Genomic DNA, 20016 nt, shown 5'->3' on the forward strand with positions numbered 1-20016 from the left:
TTTTATTTTACGCGTAATAAGAAAAATTCAGTTGAGCCGTCTGAAGTCCTCTTGCGTCTCCTTTTCGTTGCTCTCGAGAACATTCCGTTCGGGCAACGAAATTTTCTTTCCACCCGTAAGGATCACTTCCTGACTATGTGTTTTGCTTTTAACATTTCAACTTTGCTATAATGGTTATTGTGATTTATTGTATACCTATGTGTATGCATGTATAGTCGGTCACAAAAGTTTACGGTGTTTACATACATCTGTTGAATCTGTTGAGACAGCTCTGGCAATATTTTTAGTATCAAATTTTACGTTCATTGGATCGAGACTCGTGTTTAAAAGAAAATAAATAAAAAGAAATAGCACATATTAGAAACAAGATATATCAGATTTAATTTAAAGTACAAGACAAGTAATTTTCTGGTGTAAAAAATGGATTCTCCGTTTCTCTCAATGAATCGGACACATACAATTCGACGAATATACATAGATTTTTTTGACTGACTGTACATGTTATTTAGATTATATTCGTGATAGATATATTTGTAATAAAAAATTGATGTGATTTTTGTTCTTTTATCTATTCGAGTTTTTCTATTGCAACTAGCACGAAATTTTAACGCCTCCCTGCTTCTCGCTCAGCTTCCTCGTCGTTCTGCAATTTCGTCCTGATTATTTCTCAACTCGACAAATCGATGACGAGCTATCATATTATAAACAGATGAATATTAGTGTTAAAACGATTTTTCTGGTTTCTAGCCTGTCGAACTCGATCGAATTATAAACATCTTGCACTGAAAGTTTAGGCACGATCCTCGAGAAATATAAAACCAATGCAATTTCACTGGTGCAATACAAAATTTTGCAAACTTCGGCTCGACTTGACGGTAGTCACAAAACACGTCGGCTTCTATTCAAAAGTTTTTCCTTATTTCGCTTCAAAAGTAAACCGGGAAATCTGTGGAAGACTTACGAACGCATGAAAGTTCGACTTGAGTAGTTATACCTAAATTCCAATTTCATTTCTGGCTGCGAGCACTTTTGTCGAAAAAAGGACGTTTAAGAAATCGAATATTTTTATTCCATACCGACCGCTTCGTGGATTTTCCGCGGTCCGATGTGATTCGAATTAGACATATAACATACTTTGCCTTTCAAATTTATGGTATAACACTATTCATAAGTTATATAAGATATTTATTTTCCAAAAGGATATTGTTTAATACATAGGCAGTTGTAGAAAAATATTTAGAGTTAGGCAAGCTAAGGCTAGTAAGATTTGTTTTAGGTTTAAATTAGGTTCAAAAGTTTGAAGGTTTGTTTTAGGACTCGAAGAAACAAGAAATATATATAATGTGTCACGCAATTAGTGTCAGTTTAATGTACTTTCTGTACGATTAAAAGCAGAGAACTCGTTTCGTTATGATCTATTTGATTACTATCACGATACATTTACGAAATTAATTCCTTCTTTTTTAACGAAGGAGGCGAATTCTCGTTTCTCCCGCGACTTTTTTCGCGAAATTGTTGCCTATTGATGCCTATTTGTTGAAAAAGATGGATAATATAGACAAGGGCATATACAGCAAGTGTCCAAGGTATAAAGAGAAATAAATTATATACAAAGAATATTAGCTGTATGATAGTAAGTTAAAAGTTCAGAGCCATATTATTAGTCAAAAACGTAAAATAAAAACATTTCTTTTTTAACTGCATATGCAAAGCACCAAGAAGCACAAAGTATAATTTTAGTAATAAAGAGAGAAAATTCCATTTTGTATATCTGGGTTACATGGATCGTTACGTCAAAAGAAAGATTACAGCAATAAGAGTTTGAACTTTGTTATACTATTTAATTTCTCTTTTTATCGCCTTTTCTCAACTTCCAACCGATTCTGCGATACCATTTACTTTTATGTAAGTACATCTGTTCTACTCTAAATTGCAAATTTAATATAAAAATTTCTGCCAAAGTCATGACTACCGGTCAAACATAATGTCTAGCAGCGTCTACTAAACTGTTGTATCTTGTATTTCTGCTTGTTTGAATGTCGTGGAATAACCATAACCAATTTCTAGAATTACTTGCATGGAAAAACGTTCTTCGTTGACCACTCAGCTACTAATGTGTCACAGAAATGAAAATAGTGAAACTTTTCAGGACATTCTCTTAGGGATCAAAGGCTTTTCTAATGAAAATGATACCAAGTATAATTGTATTTAACTGTCATTAGGTTATGGAATTCATATACATGTAGTATCGTGGACAAAAAGGCCTAAGATATCCGTCGAACCATAAACGATGTCGCGAGAGCCGAGGCGTCGTCGGGTCTATCAATGTGTCGTCGGTCCTTTCGAGTGAATAGTTTCGTAGAGAAGGTCTACGTGACCCTGGCCACGGGTGTTTGCGGAACACATGCGTGGTGGGACGAAAAAAGACAAAGGGACGCTAGAGACAGTGTCAGCTGAGAAGTCGTACAGAGTTAGTTGAGAAGTCAGAGAGAATTTTTTTTTTTATTTGTTTGAATATTTACAATCAATTCTCGTTGAAAATTTTCAGTAACTTCATTTGGCGTGATACTATGACATAGTTTATAATAGTTTATATTGTTGATTCTAGTTGGATCTAAGCATTTAATCTAAGGGGTATTTTCTTTTTAGTCTGCGGATCTGGTCCGTCGTATCAAGTAGTTGGGTGACTAATGGGTTGTGGTGGTTGTTGACTCTTGTGTTATATCTGCTTCTGGACTTGTATATTTCTTCTTTGACTGTGGGTATCTTGAGGTCCTGGTGGATTGTTTCGTTGGTAACATACCAGGGTGAAGTCAAATAGAGTGAGTGCAGAAGCCGGAGAGTGTGAGTGAAGGAGCCGGAGAGTATGAATCGGGAAGTTGAGAGTCGAGTATGATAATAAGACGTACGACGATATTGTAATCAGTTCGTTGTATCGAGTATTGCTTGTTAAACTAAAACATCATTACTTGTCCTTACTCTAAGACCCATTAAGTTGCTACATACGTATGCCTTTGATGATATTCAAGGAATATCATTACTTGTCCTTACTCTAAGACCCATTAAGTTGCTACATACATATGCCTTTGATGATATTCAAGGAATATTATGACGTATAATAGCAGTTTACCTTCAGACAAGTAATTTCAATCAGCAGTAATTTGTTTAATCAAACAATAACTAAAATCTCCTTCCAATAAGTTCTACTTTAAATGATAGTGGATCTACGTTATACCTAAAATAACGAATAGGATGGAATTGTACATCACACTTAGCATTCTTCATTCTTCATCTACCCTTCGTTGATATACGAGGCCCAATCCCAAATTTCTTTCTCGTTGATCAATTTATTTAATTCTAATTCTTCGATAATTGACGTCGATGCTTTTGTTTACCTTATGTGAAATTCAACAAATAATCCCAACTTACTCTAATATCAGACGAAACACATTAATCGTGGAATCGTTAGTAATTTTTTGGATAATCCGACACATCATAAACTACATCAAAATTCATTCGTAAACTTCACAACCTTGCCGTGTGAAGACATAAAGCGGAAGCAAATCGATTACGAAAGTCATAGAAATTACAAAGAAAGTCATAAAACGCAGTTACTATCATCGAGGCTCGTGAAATTATCGTTCACCGCTGGTGTTGGATTGTAACAAGCCGGTTGCCTTTGCACGTGCAGGATCCTCGATAACATCTCTAACGATGTGTTGCGGTCGCCGATCGGTGGTAGCACGCTATTCGCTAATCGAACATTCCAGCGACCCGATTCGTCACGTTCTAACAACCGACAAACTCGATAACGCTACGTTGATATCACGTAAAACGTGATGATCGAGTTGCTGCTCGTACCTATACGCATTCCGGTTGTAAAATTCCAAAACATATTCCTATAAAGTTCTATGAAACTCTGATACCATACAAAAAATCGCCGATTACGAGAATGGGGAAACAATCTTTTTTTTTTTAATAGTCTACGTAGCTTGTTCTTTTTCTACCCATTTTTCTCTTGTTTCTTCTCTATATTGTTGTCTTCCATCATTTTCATGATTTATCGACGTCATTAAAGATATAGTCGGTGTCGTTACGTTATTATTATTATTGTCATCGCAGTTATTGCTACCACCGGATGTTATTGTCACAGTTTCGGATTTATTCTCTTACGTATGTTCTACCCTCCATGGGAGCGTTTCGCCGATACTACTTGTCATCCCTGTTAGCCGCCGTTTCTTTTTAATATTGTCCGTTTTATGGACTGACGCGGCGATTTTAAATCGCGGAGTTATTGTAGTTTGAACAGTTAACCGAGTGTCGCGTCGATATTATACTTCTGTTCTACGATTATATTTAGAGTGGTGAGCGTATGAATAGGGAATGTTTGCTCATAAATTCAAATAATTGCATTACGAAAAGCTTTTCTTTCTTTTTTCTATAATATAGTACCTAAAGATATAGTTTCTGTGACCTGGAACGATGTAAAGATCAAATGGTTCCAAAATCCTTATTTCGGTTAATAATTACGAAGTAAATTAAGTTAGGTTTGATGCACAAATATATCCAACTAGAAATTATTTCCAATAATTCAAATGTAGCTTCAAGACGCTAAACCAAATTGACCGGAAGACAAATTGAATTCTCTAACTTACGTAAGAATTATTTCGTCAATTTTAAATAATTATAAGGTAAATATTTAAAAATCTAATATGCAATCTCCCGTCTCATCAAATATTCTAAGGAAATGCTTTCTCTTTATACTCTACAATACAATCTATTCGTATCCTTCCGTGTCCTCCGGCACAATGCATTTGCATAGATTCGAACTTTGTATCTGCCTCTGTAAAAAGAAACGAGCAATACACACACACAAGGTTGTACCTTTCAACAAACCACTTTCGTGCGATCGTTACACCTCGCTCGAGGACAATCTGCTTGAAAAGTTCTCAAACAGTGTCGAAATCGACGAGTGATCTCTCGTATGACGGATTGTCGAGTTAACCGAAACAGTCCGTCAGAAAATAGGATTACCGAGAACCACACAGTTCCACGGCTTTCGATTCTACCTCGGAATTGCGAAGGAGGACGCGCGCAAGGTCTCGATACTCCAAGTGACAGCGAATGCTCGGATATCATTCGACACACGCGAATACTCCAGAACATATACGCAAACGGTGTATTTTGTTCATGTAAGTTCGTTCACGAACACGATTGGTAATTGTGTATTTGACCTGTCTCATCGAGGGGAGTTTCACCTCAGCCTAAGGCTAATGATGGTTGAGTGGCTTACTGTTTTGAGAAACGATACGCGTTCGTATCTTCTTCATTTAGTCACTAGGAGTCTTAGATCATCGGTTGGATAAAGGTAATTTAAAAAATGAATATAAGAAAATAGATGTTCGAATAAATTTGCCCTTTAGTGCTAAGAATATGATGTAAAACACGAGCTTAAATGTTTATATTTAGTAATTCACTTCGTACTTAGAAAAATTCCAAACATTTCGTATAAATTAATATCTAGTTTAATTGACAGATAAATGATTCTGATGTCACCTATATTATTATCTAGAAATTATCGATACGAATAGAAATTAAAAGATTGTTTTATAAAATTGCTCTCTAAATATCCAAAAATATGAGTAACAAAACGTAAACGTAATTTATCTTAAATTATGAACCCAATTTGTTCACACATTGTTCATTGTTTTAGATACACTTATTCATTGTTAAAATAGAAAAAAAGCAAAATTAAAGTCCACAGGTATTTTTATAAAATTACCAATTAACGAAAACTGTCTCATATTCTTGATATTCCCCAATTTCTTTCCGTTTACACACTTAGCTACAATTGTTTAAAGAACAGTGCTTGAACTCCAGAAAAGACGAAATTACAAACGAAATCAGAATCCCTGTTAAAAAAATCTGTCCATTGTTTGCAATAAATTTTACTTTGTTAAAACTTGTCGGCGACTGTACACGAACGATCTTTGAAAAATATTTTCGACACGATTTTCATCTCAGATCCCTTGACACGCTCTTCTCGAAAGAGTGTTACATCTGCGCAACAACGTTTAATAGGATGTTTATGGTTTAGGGCAGCAGCCTTCAGAAAGATACTCCTTTCGTCGCGCGATAGACGTTTTTCTACCATGAAAATTGCATTCGCCTGCTGTTCGTAAATCTCCGGGGATATTAATAATTGCGAAATCCTGCAGGAAAGGTTGATCCAGTTATCGTGTGGGAGCACCGCTGCTAGATTTTTAAAGCTTTGATGAGCTTTCGAGAAAGCTGCTGATTTAGTTCGTAGACACTCCAGACTTAGCTATTTCGTTCCAATTTTATCCGAAGGTCGTTGATTGCCAACGGAAATTAATGTTTATTTATATCTTTCAAACTTTAATATTTTACTATCTGTTGGCTTTTTGTTCATACCTAATATTTAAATTTTCTTTATCTTTTCTTACATTTAAAATTTCCATTTTCATTTATCAGTTTTCTTATAGATGAGATGCAATCGAATTTTTTTTCTCTATCTACATTTAGACCTTTTTTATTTATATCTACACCTAAAATTTGTATTACTCTTTATTAGTACTTTTACCAGTAGATGAGATGCAAATAGAACTATAGATATCTAGAAAAAATACAGCCCACTGAATCACTTTCAACTAAATCACTAACCTTCCCTGCAATCCCATATTTTGTGAAAAGGACATTGCAAATATTTATTATGTCAATTTCTGTTCGTGAAACATTTGCGTAGAATCTTTATTCTGAATAATTATTATAAAGAATCAGAATTGCTATCCCTACTTATATGATTATTATTGTCTTTTATATAATTGAAATCTTCTGTTTTTTGAAAAGAAAAAGTAGTCTATTATGTATTTCTTATTATTTATTCTTATTGTGTAATTATTTAACAATAATAGATCAAAATATGTTTCAACTGTATACCTAAAAGTTATATTCGATAAAACAATTAAAAAATTCAATCTGTATCATAATTTTTATTCACCATTTATTATTGAATTAGAAATTACAGACGAACGACGTACGTCAATGAAACCATTAATCGCCTTATATTCCGATTTTCAACCCACGAATTAAACAGTCTTTAGATTATAACACGTAGAAAGCCGTAATGCATAAAGGAGTCCGTTGTTGCACGAACGTCTCGAGAAGATCGTGTTTTCAACCTTCTTCAAACGTAATATCGCTCGTAAGGGAGTATCAAGAGATCTCTGTCGCGATAAAATTGCTGCTTCCTCACAAATCTCAAAGATATGCGCAGCCCATCGTTCTTGATTGTTTCTTTGATCCCTATTGTTCCAAGAAAATAGATGCTGCTATAAGTCAAGAAAAGAAAAACATAATTTGGCCGTATCTGAAATTTTGTAACGATACTTTCGAAAAAGAGACTAAAAATAATACTTGAACCGTAATAATAATATTTGGTATCGAAACATTCTTCGTACATCGTATTTTTGTTTTTAGAATTTTTCAGATTTTTGAGTTCAGCGGTATTAAATGTGAATAACCAAAAAAAAGACATTAGGAAAATTTCAAAATTAGAAAATATTATTTTACGCAAGATTTATTAGATGAAACTATACTAATATATACATATGTGTTATGATTCTATGATACGATGTTAATTAGATTATTCAAAAAAGGAAAGGAACTTGGTAAAATTACTTCATTCGACGAATAAAATCATTAATGGATCTATCGTATAATTTTTAATTCATATAAATAAACGAAACAAAATTTATTCGCGCGTCAGATTTATTTATTAAATAATCTTTAACCAAATATATTCCTTATCTTCTTTTTTGAAATTTACAAAAAAAAAATATAATATGCGAAGAAAAAATTCTTACCAAAATTCTTCATCAGACAACTATATAATTTTTGTATGCTCGTAACGAAGAAGTTTCATGAAAAAATTCTAATAAACATCTTTAAACAATCCATATTTGCTCATATCGTCAAGCTCGAAATAGTCAACGACCAGTTCTCTTTACACTTATTAATAGTTTCTGAGGATGTTTAGCTGTTTAATAAACTGAACAAAGTTATGAAAACACATATTCATCCTACAATAAGATAAGAATGTTAAATTATACACAGTTTGATACCCTGCATTTGCTTAGAGTCTTACATTTGGGTAAAATTCCCCTTGGTTTACACGGAAATTTCCAACTAGCGTGTTACAACGAGCATAAAGTCTGACGTGAATCGTATTTTGTATTAAATTGTTTCAATTTCGAGCTTTACGACAGCAAAACAGCAGTAAATTTTATAATACCGTGCGGATTTTATCTTTTCTTTTAGTTGCAGAAAAGATACTAACGAGCAACATTTATTAAATACCATTTCGTATTTAATAATTCTTAACTAAGCACAGGGATTAAGATTTTATCGAATTATTTTATTACATTTTTAATTAAATTAAGTATACAAATTTAATTGGGAAATTTTATAAGTTATAAAGTTTGTACGTTAAGCAATTTATTGAGTTTGATTGATGTAAAAATAGAGTTGCTTAAATAAATTGTTTCATTAGATTATGATTATCTAAAATGCAAAATTTGTCATCGTTTCAAAAATCAGATTCAAATTAATCGTTTATTGGATTTTAAAAAATCTTTAAACTGTCATTGGAATTTATCCATCAAACTAGACATGTATATTATTTGAATATTTCTTCGAGCTTTTCCAAACTCAGTGAAAGCTAAAATGTTGATTCATCTCTGTTAACCAAATGACTATTTGACTTGAAATTGTATAGGATATGTTCTCTTGCAGATCAGTGTTCTACCTACGACCAGATATACGTTGACAGGTCACGTTAAAAGATGTATGTACGCGGAGATGTGCCACAGTGATTTATGGATTTCACGTCGAAATGAACGTGTCGTTTGTTTCAATTAAACATGGTATTAGGACGCTTTCAGACAGATTCATTGAATACTGAATCAAATTGTAGTTGTCTTTAACAATTTAATCCTATAATAAATATGTATACACGGCTATTTACAAATTTAGTTTCGATACAATTTTTCGAAAATGAATGAAAGAAAAAAAAATAATAAGAAAATAATAATAGAATAATACAGATTTTGTGTCTATACTATATTATAACTTAAACGTAACTTTTAAATAAAATAATAGACGAATGAAATACATACGGGTAATTCTTTTAATTTAATCACTGAAAAATGTTCACTAATTGTTTTATATCTTTATATATTCTCTATATCGTTTATATCTTGTTTTAAACTTGATTTCGATCAACAATTCGCCGATACATAAACCTAATGTAGCTGATCGCCAAGTATTTCGAAGTATAAATCCGTCGATACTACATTTTGGATAATTTTGCTAAACGAAACCATGCGATTATTGTATTTGTAGGATGGTTTAATTAATATTTACTTATGCGAGTTTACCCGACAGTGTATAGATCCGGAGACAGAATTAAATTGGTTTTCGGTAATTAACTAGGCACCTGTTGATTTAAAGTAACATTCTGGGAAACATTGACAAGGTCCGTGCACGCACGTATATTATAATTACTATAGAAGGATACTGGACAGAAAATGCAGGACGGCTGTTCGATGTTGTTCATGGAACGTTCCACCGCACCTTGTATTTTTCTTTAAATTGTCACTGGGTTTTTTGAGCTGTCTTCGTCATGTTCACAGGGAAACATCTGGCAGCAGCTTCTCTCTTTCCACTTCATCCTGGAACTAGTCAACACCATTCCGTTCACCATCACGGTGAGTCATTCACTCTCTGTATTTTCTACATATAGCTTTTTAACAATTTGACACATCCTTTTGCTTTGTATACTTTATGTTAGATATAAGATGGTAATACGTGTACATTCTTATATTATTCTTTAATATAGTGTTTTCTTTTTTTTATTTACTTCTTGTCGATAGAATTAAAAAATTAAAAAGGCGAATGACTATACGGACTTAATAATGTATATAATCAACGATATGAAAGAATGAAATCGTATTTCACAGACGTTTTACGAATATAAAGAAAATATCGTAAGAATAGCTGAACAATTCGACCATTGCATTTTCCAAGCGTTGAGACAGAAGTACATAAAGCCATGAAACGGTTTATTAAGACACGGTTTGATAAGAAAGAGAAAGGAAAAGGTTTCTCGGGCGTTTGGAGCCTGCGGCAGACAATAAAACGAATTATATCAACCGTGTGATTCCTTCTGAATTCCATTCCACCGAGAAATCCATAAAAATCTACCTGTTTTACGTTCCTTCTGCGCGCAATATCAAAAGATTCTAATGCAGCTTTATTGGTCGAATCTCGAACCACGATATATAGCCGATCAGCCGTGGTTATGTTAACGAGCTATCATACCGAAAGAGTAAAGAACTTGTTGCTTTGCATCGACTCGATATACGATGTCGATGTATACAGATACATACACGGACGCTTTTTCCCAACTACATATGTGAAACTAAAAGTTTATAACAATTGCGAACCACATAGAAAAATTGTGACAAGTAATTTTTTCGATCTTTGAACTTTCACGTTGCTTAAATAATCAAAAAGAAATAGAAATTTCATACTTTATAATGGAATTATTTAATGATAGGAAAAGAAGAAAGTAGGGAAAGAAAGTAAAGAAAGGGAACCTAGTCTCTAGTATCCTATTGCTCTTACTGATTCCAGAGTTCTAGAAAAAGTGAGTCGATATTTAACAAACTTCTGACTACTAATACATTGGCAATTTTAACCGAATAAATTAACGATAAAGTTTAATGGCTGCAGAAATATTAATTTTTAATAAATTGAAAATTCTTAATCACAATTTGAGGAATTTGGTGATATTAATTTAATAGTATTTCTTCAACGTGTAGGATAAATTAGATTCGATCTTGGTGTATCGATCTGTGCCCTATTGGGACCAACTCTGATTTGAAAGCGAACAGGATTTAACAACATCAGAGGATTGTGTACGGAATTTAATTGGCTTAGACTCATTAGTATTGTGTCACCTCGGTGACATTTCAGCAAGTCCAGTAAATCCCAAGTCATCGCTCCTTATAACTATAATCACTCGTAAAATATTTGTTCTATGGAAGGTAAATAAATCTGGTTTTAAGAAAAATGTAACCCGTTAACAATAACCATTTTACAATAAACATTTTTCAAAATGATGTCCCTGGTACGTGATATTTTCTACGCCAATGTGTACATGTTAAAGACATAATGGAATTATCGACTGTATCAGTTAACGATTTTCACAATCTTTTAATATTAAAATAATTATAAACTTTGTCGTGCGAGTATATTTATAAAATTATTGGTTTCATTAGTTTTTGTACGCCAAGTTTTAATATAAGGTTTCCTGTAAAATTTGAAAATTGAAATTAAAAATTTGTTCTGTAAAAAATACCGTGTGAAATAAATTAAATAACGCGTGTAATATCAAAATATATATTGCGAAATGAAAAATTATGAATTAATCTTAAAATTATTATATATTATACAATTTTTGTTGACTGTTTTCTCTACATGTATATGGAGATTCGAACAAAATTAAATGCTGTCTATATGGAACATTTCACTTAATTCGATAGTAGATTAAGAGGATGAAGACTCTATACTCTTGATATACAATTATGTTTTGTTTTTGCCGCATTCTAAACAACGTTAAATAACGTAAAAATAAGTACAGTTTTATTTTTTAGGTCAGCATTTACATCACATGACAAGCTATTCGTGACTTTCGAGCGTGGCTTATACTTTTTTTTTTTTAACGAGTTTTATTTTTAAAAAGTATCATGAGAACTTCTTTTCCCTTTTACGTTAATGATCATTTACGATTATGATCGTCTAACTGGCAGTCTATAGGCTTCAATTAACTTATGAACTGATGCCAATAGCTCACGAACTTTCTAATTAAACACGTATCTAAACATTACTCACGTTTTTATGTAATTTCAATTCAATTCTCTAAGTGTGAAAGTCACCAATTCTGTTTCATTTTATATTTTATATTAGCATATTTATAATTTGAAAATTTAGGATATAGTATCTTTACCTGAGGTTCCAAACTTTTCAAATCCTACATTTTTTATTTCGAAATTTGTATTCGTCATCAACGAAATTTCTTACATAATCTCGCCTCCTTTCTTCCAAAGAAATGTTACGTGGATGTATGAAGTATCTGAAGAAAACAGTGATGGACGCTAATTGCTGTCACTTCGAAGCATGTTTGTTCTTCGATGGTAGAGAAGCGAGAACAATAGGCAAACTCATTATTCTTGCGTGCATTTACAGTTGCGTTTGCAAATATATATATATTCGATGGAATGTATATGAGACGAGTCTTTCGTTTCTTAAATTAGCTTTCCACAAAAATTATTCTAATACACAAGTACAGATTAAAATTAGTTTAATATTTGGGCCCACTCGCATACTAATTTATTAACTAATAATATTATCAAATTGTACTGAGTGTGCACTACACGCTTCTGTTGGACAAATAATTTTTTATAATTTTATGATTTTATGTTGAACAAGGCGATTAAAAATCACTTTTAAATTTTTGTTTCATTACCAATCTTGTTACTGCTGTATACAAAAATTTATTAGTACCGACATAATTTTGCTCATAATGTTAGTTCGATTGTGCAGGAGAGCCTTTTGGTAGTAATTATATAACGATATTTAGTTATTTACAGTAAATTATTACACAGTAATGTTAATAGCAAGTAGTATGATTAGTAGCAAATTATTAATTATATTTTTAGCTACTTTATCCACCAATGCGAAATCTGTTCATCCCGGTATTCCTAAACTGCTGGTTGGCAAAACATTCATTGCAGAATATGTTCGTAAGTAATTGACATATACCGCTTATCAAATTGTTCGTCTTCATCTCGTTATCATCGATACTCGTGTTTCAGAACGATCTACACAGAGCTATGCAAAAGTCCCAATCAGCTTTAAGTCAGCAACTTATGATCCTTAGTGCTACGTTACTGTGCCTTGTCTTTACTAGGTGAGTAAAATTATAAATTATTCTAAATATTTATTATTAAAATAATAGAAATTTAGAAATTCAAATGCAAGTTAATGATTTTTTTCATAAAAATAACAGCACGTACAATGTCACCGTATTGTGAAATAGGATATAACGCTCTTCAAAATAATTTATTCAACTTAAAGGTTTCATGATAAACACTAAATACATAATCTTTTGCTTATAATAAAAAGAAAAATATTTTCTCGATTTTTGTAAATTCACCACAACCATACGTAAATTTCGTTTTCTAATTATAAACAAATAATATTTACCGAACAGAAGCATAATCATCCTGTGTAAGGAAATACTCTCTATCTTTTCTTTAATAACTTCTGTTTTCTTCGATGCAACGAATGAACGAATTAAAATTCCGTCTTCGCGCTGGTCGACTTTTCTCTCGGTTCCTTAGCCGTCCACAACAATTATGTAAGTTTATCCAAAGCGCATGTTACGTGGCTTGCATACAAGTCATATTACATTATCCAAATAACGAGGAAACTTTGCCAATCAGGAACAGACGCTTCCATTTACGAATTCTCAGATTTCCTGGACGGTGTTACGATTTAGACAGAGAAACAATGATCCCAGGCCTAATTTCCTCGATTCAAAGATTCTTTCATCGAATTTATGACAAATCTTTATTATCGAGATACATCTTGATAATTAGAAAAAGACATGAAATTTGGTATTATAAAAGTAACTCGGAAATTTCAAGACATTTATTTAGAATTTTCTTTTAATTTCCATTTCAAATAATTATTCTTAACATGCGGTTCTCACTTTTATATAGGCGCAATACAAGATCATTATATCTATTAAACGCAATTTCTAATTTTCTATCAAAACTCATTATACCATCCTAAAGGCGGTGCATTTATTCGAGTAGTTACACGTTGCTCGAACGATGAAAGGCAATATTCCAGGCAACTCGAAAATTATCAATTAAAACCAAAGAATAACTATAATTTCGCGTACCTGTTAAATCTGTAACCTATCTGGGATATTCTCTTGGAGGGTTCAATATGATGTCTTATCCATTTAGAGTGAATGACGATGTATATAATAATATCCGCGTAGGATTATTGATAATTCAAGATACCTCAGTGGACTAACACCAGCATTTCATTTCTCCCGTACGTATTATTAACTTGCTCCTTTGCTTGCGAACCACGAAAAGTTAGCTTGACGTCGGTGTATTTATTATGCGAATGACGTCAAATGATATTCTATGCTTGAGAATTATGTAAAATTTCCTGCATCCATATTATCCAACACCTGTATTTTGTATTATTTAATGAGATAAACGGAAAGTTAAACAACCAGTGGGATAACTATTTTCTATTCAGTACGACGCGATGATCTCGACACCCTCGATGTTGCTTTATCATTCCACGATTGCTACTGTTCGTTGAAAGAAATTTAGTTATGTAAGGAAGTAGAATAAATATCGGAGGTATCTTAACATTTGGACTTGTAGAGCATACATACATACACGTACATACGTACAGTGTTCACAGAGTATATATACCAAGCTTTTTAACTAAGCTTTCTTAATATATTCTCTAGATATGAATAACAAAAAAGATGTTATATAAGTACACTGTAACAATAGTTATAAATATTCCAGTATGGTCCTTTATTCCGGACTACTCCTCATCATGAGCCTTGTCATTAAATCTGCCGACATCGACGTCAATTGAAAGTTAAGATTTGTCCAAGATAGTACACGCTAAAGCGTACGTGGTAAAATCGATACGCAAAGGTGTTAACACTCGTACATATGCACATTATTGTACATATGTATGCAATATCCTCGTAAGGATTACGATCGCGCCACGAAGGGATGAAACTTGCCTGATTGACCCAGATCGCAATGTGGGACAAATGTTAATAAGTAATCGTGGCGGCTCGTGCAGATGGATTGGTATCGCCATCGATCGTCCTGATTCATTATTTACGGTGTAATTCTAGAACGGCGTACTTGTAAGCTCGCCCTTGCTACCGCGACTTAGTCGGATGTCCCCTATCTGTTGGCCGATCACGGCATTATTCGGAAGTCGTTTCTCAAACGGGGGAACGAGGTAAGGTGCACGTACTTACGTTGTCACGGTTCGCCTATGTTCGTTCGTTCCACGGTGAAATATTTTGGGAACGCAGTCCTGGCATAGAGAAACGGCTACGTTTCAAGGGAAAAGACGCTCGAGTCGAATTGTTTCCGAACATTTGTAAAGCAATGCAGAAACTTGAGTTTCACGAGTTTTGAAGAGTATAAATTAGTACCTGAGAGTTATCATGAATTATTACAATTTACCACCCAATTTATCGAATTTGGTTTAATTTGAAGAATTATCGATCAACGGATTCATTTCTTATCAATATTGAAGATTAACTTGTTTTCTTTATTAATATATATGTAATGAATTCACGTTAAAAGAACAAGGTTCAAGACGATACAACAAAATTAACAGAGACAAACAATAAGAGGAATAGAGATTCAAAATAACTTACAAATAATTTATCTCGTTTTCAAGAATCCAATAGTCCATAAAAATGTAAAAAAGCAGAGAATTCAATAATATAAACGAGTCAAACGCTGCTCATCCTAATTACTGCGTAACATATAATCTGTTTCACGATCACGTATTTAATTACTGCGAAATGTAAAGCGTTTGCGTTAACGTGTTTTTTCATTCATTACAAAACAAACCTGTTCAACCTGTCGCGTTACATTTTTTATACGAAACAACGAAACGATAACGTTAACCTGGTAACAGCGCGGCGAAATTATGCGTACAGCTTGCACACATTCGTAAATAGCACGCGCCGGTTAATGAGCGAAATTTATTATCTTCTGGTCCAGTTATTGCGCCGGACCAGACGTTATCTATTTCACTGTCACTGTGAAAATCGCTTGACGTTCGCCTTACGAATGGGCTTGTCGCGCCTAGAAGATGTATAGTTGCCGCCACACTTCGTTAGAACGACTACTTGTAGAGTTTACAAGGAACAAGCTCTGCTTATAAGCTGCATTCTCGGAGTTGAACGGAACGAGCAACTCTTCTGCACAATCAATATTGATAATGCGGCAGGGTTAGCGTGCCTGCGTTCTTGAAAATAGATAGAATAAGTGAAACGCGTTATAAATGATTATCGTTACCCTGGACGAAATTTTGTTCAACGAAAATGTACCTACTTTCTTGTCTAAGGAAAATTTACTAAAGATATTTGATTGCTCTATAAACGTGATGTTTTTATACAATTATTAAATTGCACAAAAATTCCTGTTGTTTATTATTTATTCTGCTATTTAAATCTATATTCGATATTTATATCTTGTTTATATTGCTAAATGGCGAAAGAAATGTAACTTTGACTTACCGTTTCGACAAAGACATTATGGCCTCCGTAATAAAGTTTCTTCAATTTTTCATGAAAATATCTTTTAAGTTTGTCCGATTTTGAAGATCAAAATTCTTATTTCAAAACCGATCGCATCACATTGCGCATGGTACACAACAAGATACTGTACTGCATAATCCTTGTAAATGTATTCTGTAATTATACGGCGGAAGAACGATTATCTAGTTAACTCGTGAAGTTGTGGATCTCGTGGTAAATCCTTTTATAGAATCAGCCAATTTGTATTCGATATATTGGTAGCAAACCAAAATATAGATCATTTTTTTATAATATCGATTGTATCATGTGGCGAATGTAGCTTCTGAATACTGGAACGTTATTATCTAAAAAATGGAAAAGTTTTCGGAACACTGGCGAAAATCAAACTATAGTTTAATCGAGTGGTGCGAATTTACGCGGCACGTGACCAATTACCTGCGTACGGTGTAACCACGTTCATAAAAATTCATGTGTTTTGGATTCATGTGTTTAACGCTCGTATGAGTTCGCGCATTCAGAAGCCAGAAGATCGAAATGCACGCATCATTAAGTATGCATATACAGGCTCGCGAAGCGAAAATATTGTATATATTTTATTGTTCTGACCAACTATTGCTCTAACAGATGATAAGTTTGAAATTTGTCAGAGCACGAATTTACGGTAGCTTAAGTCGCCTTAACAACTTTTGGGTATCTTCTGGAAAATTAAACCAGTTATCATATCTCAATATAAAATCTGAAAGTATGTCGATCGACGCGAAGTTACCTGCGGTATCGATACCATATTGTGGGAGTAACTAGAATCGTAATAAACGTGCAAACGATTTTGAGAAACAATGCGGTTTTGAAACGAGCAACGAGTCCGAAAGCGTGAGGATAGTTTGGATATTTGTTGATACACATCAACGCATTCGAACGCGAATCGAAAGTCGTCCAAATAAAAAAGCAATATCGTTCCTCTCCTCTCGCTATTCAACGTTTCTTTGTTTCGTTTTTTCTTTTTATTTCGGTTGACTCGCCAAGCAGCGTTTTCGAATGGGAATACTAAATCGCGGGTCAAAATGCGCAGTGAAAATTCGTACACGCGAATCAGGCGATTTCGTTTCAACGTTTCGTTCGAATTTCGATAAATAATATAAGGCGAATATTGCCTTGAATCTGTTGAAGGCCAAGTTGATCCATTCTATTCGATAATAATTTTTACACAGAATATTTTACAACGTTAGCGAATGCAACGAAAGCGAAGGAGTTCAACGTTTTAAAATTATTCCCTTTTTTGTTGGAAAAGCAACCACGTTGATAAAGGGTATTCTTTTGGGGGAAGTAAACCTATCAACTGTTAACAAAACTATTCAAAAAAGCTTATATTATATCGGAACGGTTCTAAAAATAAAGAAGATAAAACTCCTGAAACCTCCTATCGTCGAAACATTGAAAACAATCGTCTGAAAGAATTCTTAAGTATTTCTTTAAATCCAGCGATTACATCTTACTCGATACTATTAAATTTATTTTAATTTAAAACACTTGACGAAAACATGAGAAGGTATTTGAAATACATCTCTAAATAAAAAAGGACTCATTATACAATCACCTCGTTATAGTATAAAAATAGTTGGTTAAACACGAACAGAAAGAGAAAAGACCAATTCGCACAAATATAAACCCGATACAGATATGAGAACGAGGCCGCATGCATAATACGGACTGCTGTCGTTTGTAAATGTTCTTCGTTAGAAAGAGTTCGCTTTTACCGAACCAGGTAAACGGTTTTTTAACCGCGAAGTTTCAACGATCCTTTTGCTTTCCCAAGGATGAAAGGATATCCCTCGATGTTCGGGAAATACGAACTACTAATTGTACATCGGTTCCAGCCGACTGTAAATCATTTACATTGTAAATCATACTTGTGTCCGTAAATTATTGTCTCTGACTTGAATGAGCGGTAAAGTCTATGATCTGGTGATTCGTAAAATGCGTGTTTTAATTTGCCTGTTTCAGCGTATGTGGGATTCAACACTTCCAGAGAGCGGGGCACAGGCATCTGAATCTGTTTCAAAGCACATATTACGTTGTAGTCACGTTTTCTACCGTCGGCTACGGGGATTTTGTACCTGACATTTGGCCCTCGCAGCTTTACATGGTCATCATGATCTGCGTTGCTCTCATAGTTCTACCTACTCAGGTATGTGTTATGTTTTACGAATAATAATTTTCCTCTTATTTCATCTATCTCTTAATTAACTGCGAGGAAACCGATAGGACAGTAATATATCGATGACTGAATTTCATATTAATATCTCGTGTTTTATGCGATAACTGCTTTAAATTATTCTGTTTAATTTTGCATTCGTGCAAAACGTTTTTACGACAATTGACACAATTTTCCGCTGTACGAAACGCCACAAAGACAGGAAGTGTTCGACTATTACTTTCTGCTATTCTAGCGATATTTATCGTTCGGTGAGTAACCAGTCACATGAAACTTTATTTCCCTTTTAACGACGAATGTTACGACAGAGACGATGCGACGCGTGCGTTTGCTGACGATCGTAAAAGCGCTATCGATTTTCCCCCGATCATTGTCTGACGAAAATCGAAAGGCAGATGATGGCGTGAGACTTTTATATCCAAGAACTTAATGGTCGGGAAATTACTTGAACTTAATGGCCGCAAATTCCTATACAGCGATTGAGATATCAGAAACTTAATGTTGTGAGATTCGATACGTAATATAAAACTCCATCTCTTAATTGTTTGAATTTTATTTGGGATACTCTCAACGGATATCATTGCGTTATAGTCGACTATAAAAAATGTGAATTAACTTTATGCTGAATTACTTAATTTTAATTTATACGTTATATTTCGTGGTATTTCATAACGATAAATACCTAAATAAATTTCTATTCTATATTTTGTACAATAAAATGGCGATCTTCGTGACTTAAAATACAGAAAACAAGGGACTAAATTTCACCGATTGAATGATCTCTTTAAATTTACCGAAATACTATTTTTCTAGATTTCACAAGTACGCTATTCACCGCTGCGTCATCGTGTCAAGTGACACATTGAATTATTATACATAATCTATATTTAATAAGCCCAATTTGGAATTGAAATTTAAACTGAAGCGCGATACCGACACATCTCTCGAGTTCAAGTACACATAATCCTTTTTACGAGTGTGCTACGGTATAATAAAACAAGCGAATAAGTACTTATATCTTGACTAAACTAAATTTAACTAAACTCAACCAAATTAAAACACTAAAAGTAAAAAGTAATCCCTCTCCACAGTCGTGTCATCGATCGTTACGTTAATTAATGATTGAATAAGCAAACAGCTAATAACCGTTAATATAGAATGTTGTTTGGAACCCTGCGAATGGTTGCAATGATATAAAGTCAACGATGTGTCATACGTATACTGCTTCTATAACTGTGAATGTAATTGTAAATGAAAGGTACAGCTAGTTATCATCATAAATGACTTCGCTACAGTAATTAATCTACGATATACAAGTAAATAGCGT

At 33.5% G+C, this 20016-nt stretch overlaps 1 protein-coding gene across 12 annotated transcripts in view; it reads left to right on the top strand.

The window, feature by feature from the left end:
- LOC126915054 (potassium channel subfamily T member 2) overlaps positions 1–20016 on the top strand; it is a 202924-nt gene that overhangs the window by 158982 nt on the left and 23926 nt on the right. For 10 of the 12 annotated variants that reach the window (XM_050719378.1, XM_050719369.1, XM_050719370.1 and 7 more), the window contains 4 exons: positions 9714–9788; positions 12804–12887; positions 12960–13054; positions 18479–18662. In XM_050719378.1, coding sequence (XP_050575335.1) covers positions 9714–9788; positions 12804–12887; positions 12960–13054; positions 18479–18662 — 438 coding nt within the window. The remainder of the gene's footprint in view (positions 1–9713; positions 9789–12803; positions 12888–12959; positions 13055–18478; positions 18663–20016) is intronic. The other 2 variants (XM_050719374.1, XM_050719375.1) reach the window with 2 other exon arrangements.

The sequence above is a fragment of the Bombus affinis genome, chromosome 4, assembly GCF_024516045.1.
Source record: "Bombus affinis isolate iyBomAffi1 chromosome 4, iyBomAffi1.2, whole genome shotgun sequence".
NCBI lineage: Eukaryota > Metazoa > Arthropoda > Insecta > Hymenoptera > Apidae > Bombus > Bombus affinis.